This window comes from Mesitornis unicolor, unplaced genomic scaffold (assembly GCF_000695765.1).
Source record: "Mesitornis unicolor isolate BGI_N332 unplaced genomic scaffold, ASM69576v1 scaffold77, whole genome shotgun sequence".
NCBI lineage: Eukaryota > Metazoa > Chordata > Aves > Mesitornithiformes > Mesitornithidae > Mesitornis > Mesitornis unicolor.
Genome location: NW_010198187.1, coordinates 62,476 through 65,558, shown reverse-complemented (window position 1 = coordinate 65,558; position 3,083 = coordinate 62,476). Strand labels below are relative to the sequence as shown.

The window sequence follows — 3,083 nt, the reverse complement described above, 5'->3', positions numbered from 1 at the left end:
AGCACTGGGGGCCAAGAGTGCCCCCATCCTCCCTGGTGTTTCTTTCCTTAGCAACTTCCTCTGGCACAGCTGTTGATTTAGAAGAAATGAGATTTCAAGTGATCCTTTCTTCTCCATCCCTTCTGCTGTGTAAAGAGGTAGAGTAACTGGAAAGGATTCGTAACTTAGGAGAGGGGGAAAAGATGAAAATGCTCTATACAGTTCCCAGACAAGGCAGTCTCTCTCTCGCCGTCTTTTGTTCCCTCCACCCCACTTTTCACACGTCCAGGGGAAAGACAAGGACTTGAAGATGCTCCACCACAGTACATAAGTGCCCCACGGTGATATTCTCTGCACTAACTCCTTTGCAGGTCACAGGGAAAAGTGAAGGGCTGGGTTTACCCCAGTTCTGCTAATTTTGCACTCTGCATACCCGTTTCCCTTCTTTTTTTCCTGAAATACAGTGTTTTAGTGCTGCGGCAGGGAGGTGCAGGTGCCTTAGGTTGTGTGGGTGTCGTTTGTAGCACTTGGATGTTTCAGAGCCATCAGATGTGTGCTCACGCCAAGGACATGGAGAAGACGGGTACAAAATAAGTCTCTCCGGTTGCTAGCGGGTCTGTGGCACCGCGAGGTGTCACATTTAGGAATGGCGCAGGGCAGCATTTAGTGTTTGGAGCTGCTCCGTACCTGGGCAGCGCACTGCGGAGAGCCCGAGCGGGAAGCCTTCTACAGCCGTCCCCTCCGGCGGGACATAACCTCCTGAGCGGGGCACCCACGCGTGGCAGTGGCCGTGTGCCTTGGGCAGACCCCGGCCGGAGCGAGGGACACTCGCTGCCGGCGGCTGTAATAACGAAGGGAGCAGCGAGTCTGCCGGAGACCCCCGAGTGCGAGGGAAAGCAGCAGGGGAAGCCCCCCGCGGGCTCTGCCCCTTTTTCCCAGCGCCCCTGTCGCGGTGGGGGCCAGCCCCTGGGCTCCCCCTGCCCTGCCTTGCCCTGCCTTGAGCCCCTCGCCCTGCACCGGCCGGGCTGGAGGAGGAGGAAGAGGAGGAGGAGACCGGGCGCTTTCACTCCTGCTGGCTGCGAAAGCTGAGTCGAAAGACAGAAAAAGGAGGAGGGGAATAAAAAGTAAAGAGAGGGGGGGAGAGAGAGCGAGAGAGAGTGAAAGAAAACTAAGCCCAGCTTTTGCCGGTGCTGCTTGGATTGGATCTGGTTTGAGTTTCCTCTCTGCTGGGCAGGAGAGGAGGAGTGGGAGAAGCCACTCGCTCACTCTTCTTCCGCAGCTCAAGCAGGCGGGCTGGAGCTGCCCTGCCTGCAGTTGCCTCGCAGCTCATTGCTCTCAGTCACTACAGAATTGCCTGCACTTCTCGAGGACCTGGAAGAGAAAGCCATCACTTCACAGACCCGATAGTTGCTTAGTGCCTATAGACTTGACACGTATTTTACCTAGGGGATTCTTTTTTTAATTTATTTTTCTCCCATGACTCTCAGAACAGCAGTTCATTGAGTGTGTGGCATTGAAATCCATTGCTTTATTAACAACTTTGGGAGATATTTTTAAAATCTTTTTTTCCCCTCTCTTTTGTTTTCTTTTCTTTTAAAAAAAGAAAAAAAATACAGTCCTTTTGGGGGGAGGGGAGATGATCGTGCTGATGTGGAATAAGTGCTCCTGCTGTCTCCTCTTACTAGCCGCGGTCCTGATCGTGGAGAGCTCCCAGCTAGACAGCTCCAGCTCCAAGGTGAACTCCATCAAGTCCACCCTGATGGGGGAGGCTCCAACTCAGACAACCAACAGATCTGCAGGCATCCACCAGGGACTGACGCTTGCTAGCAGTAAGAAGGTCAAAATGCTAGAGCAGATGGGAAAACGTCCCAAGCACTATCACCGGCAAGGAGAGGTAGGACATTGCTTCATTGCCTGAGTGTCTGTCCGTCTGTGTGCTATATGCAAGTAATTGCTAGTCCTCCCTCACATTGTTTTCAAAGCTTTACTGTGTTTAATTAATTAATTTACTTCATTGGGGTTGTTTGAGACAGTATAATCTCATTATGTTAAGAACTGTGCAAGTGGGAGTTGGAAGGTTTTAAACCTTTCATTTTTCTCTGTAGGATTAACCGGTGGAAGAAGGAGTAACGTAAAAAAATATAATCTTCAGTATTTCTTTGGTTGCCTCCTTCAAAAGGCTGCTAGAAGAAAGGAATAAATTTCTTGTTAACTCTCAGACACTTAAATTAATTGAGTTTGAATAGATGAGGAAAATCTGAGCATGAAGTGAAAACTGTTTACAGAGATGAAACAAATTTGGTTTTAAAAATCACACCTAGCAAGTTGATCTCTGATATCTTTTTCCATTATAAGAATAAAAAAGCATGCTGTTCCAGTGGTATAGCTTAGGGCACATTCATTTGCTTTATATGACAGAAAATAAATTCTAGGTTTCTTGTCCAGAATACACTCCAGTGATTGTGGAAGTTTTGTTTGGTTATGACCAGCTGAAATAAGCAGGGAGTTACAGCTCTGAATATGAAGTCTGAGTGTAAGGAAGAATGAAAAGGTTATAGGAACTTTATGAAAAAAAGACTGTGACTTGCTTATGCAGTCTCTCAACCCTGCTTGGAAACTTGGAAGTCTGATGGAAAATTATCTTTGTTCAACATTCTTTGTGGTAAACTATAAAGCAGCATTTTAAACCATCAGTTCTCTACTTCCCTATCAAGTCTCAACTTGGATGGTATGAATGTTGTGCATTGTGGTATTGAAGGAGGTAGACTTCTTCAGAAAATATGGATTTTATACAATTTGTTATTATTAGTACCTCCAAGTACAGCTGCTTTTCATAAGCAACAAACAGTGTAGCAGCAAGGGAGCTGCCAACATTCAGCACTAAAAAGGCAAAATACCCAATGCCTGAAGGGTCTGTATCTTGCCTACATTTTCCTTAAAGCAGCAGAGAAAATGCAGATTCAAGTAATCCACTCAATTTGCTGAAGTGGTCCACATCAGCTTCCTAATAATTGAATGTTATCATTTGGTTTTGTGTGCAGGCGTAATAAAAGTCGTGGTAGCTTTGGGTTTTGGGTGTGAGAAGTTTGTTTTTAAACTCCTTC

The 3,083-nt window shown here is 46.8% G+C and overlaps 1 protein-coding gene across 1 annotated transcript in view; it reads left to right on the top strand.

Annotated features, from left to right (window-relative positions):
- Positions 1-1,615: 1,615 nt before the first annotated feature.
- The window catches only part of DKK2 (dickkopf WNT signaling pathway inhibitor 2), a 40,487-nt gene continuing 39,019 nt past the window's right edge, over positions 1,616-3,083 (top strand). Inside the window, exon 1 of the mRNA XM_010189053.1 lies at positions 1,616-1,816. Within this exon, the coding sequence (XP_010187355.1) occupies positions 1,616-1,816 (201 nt within the window). The remainder of the gene's footprint in view (positions 1,817-3,083) is intronic.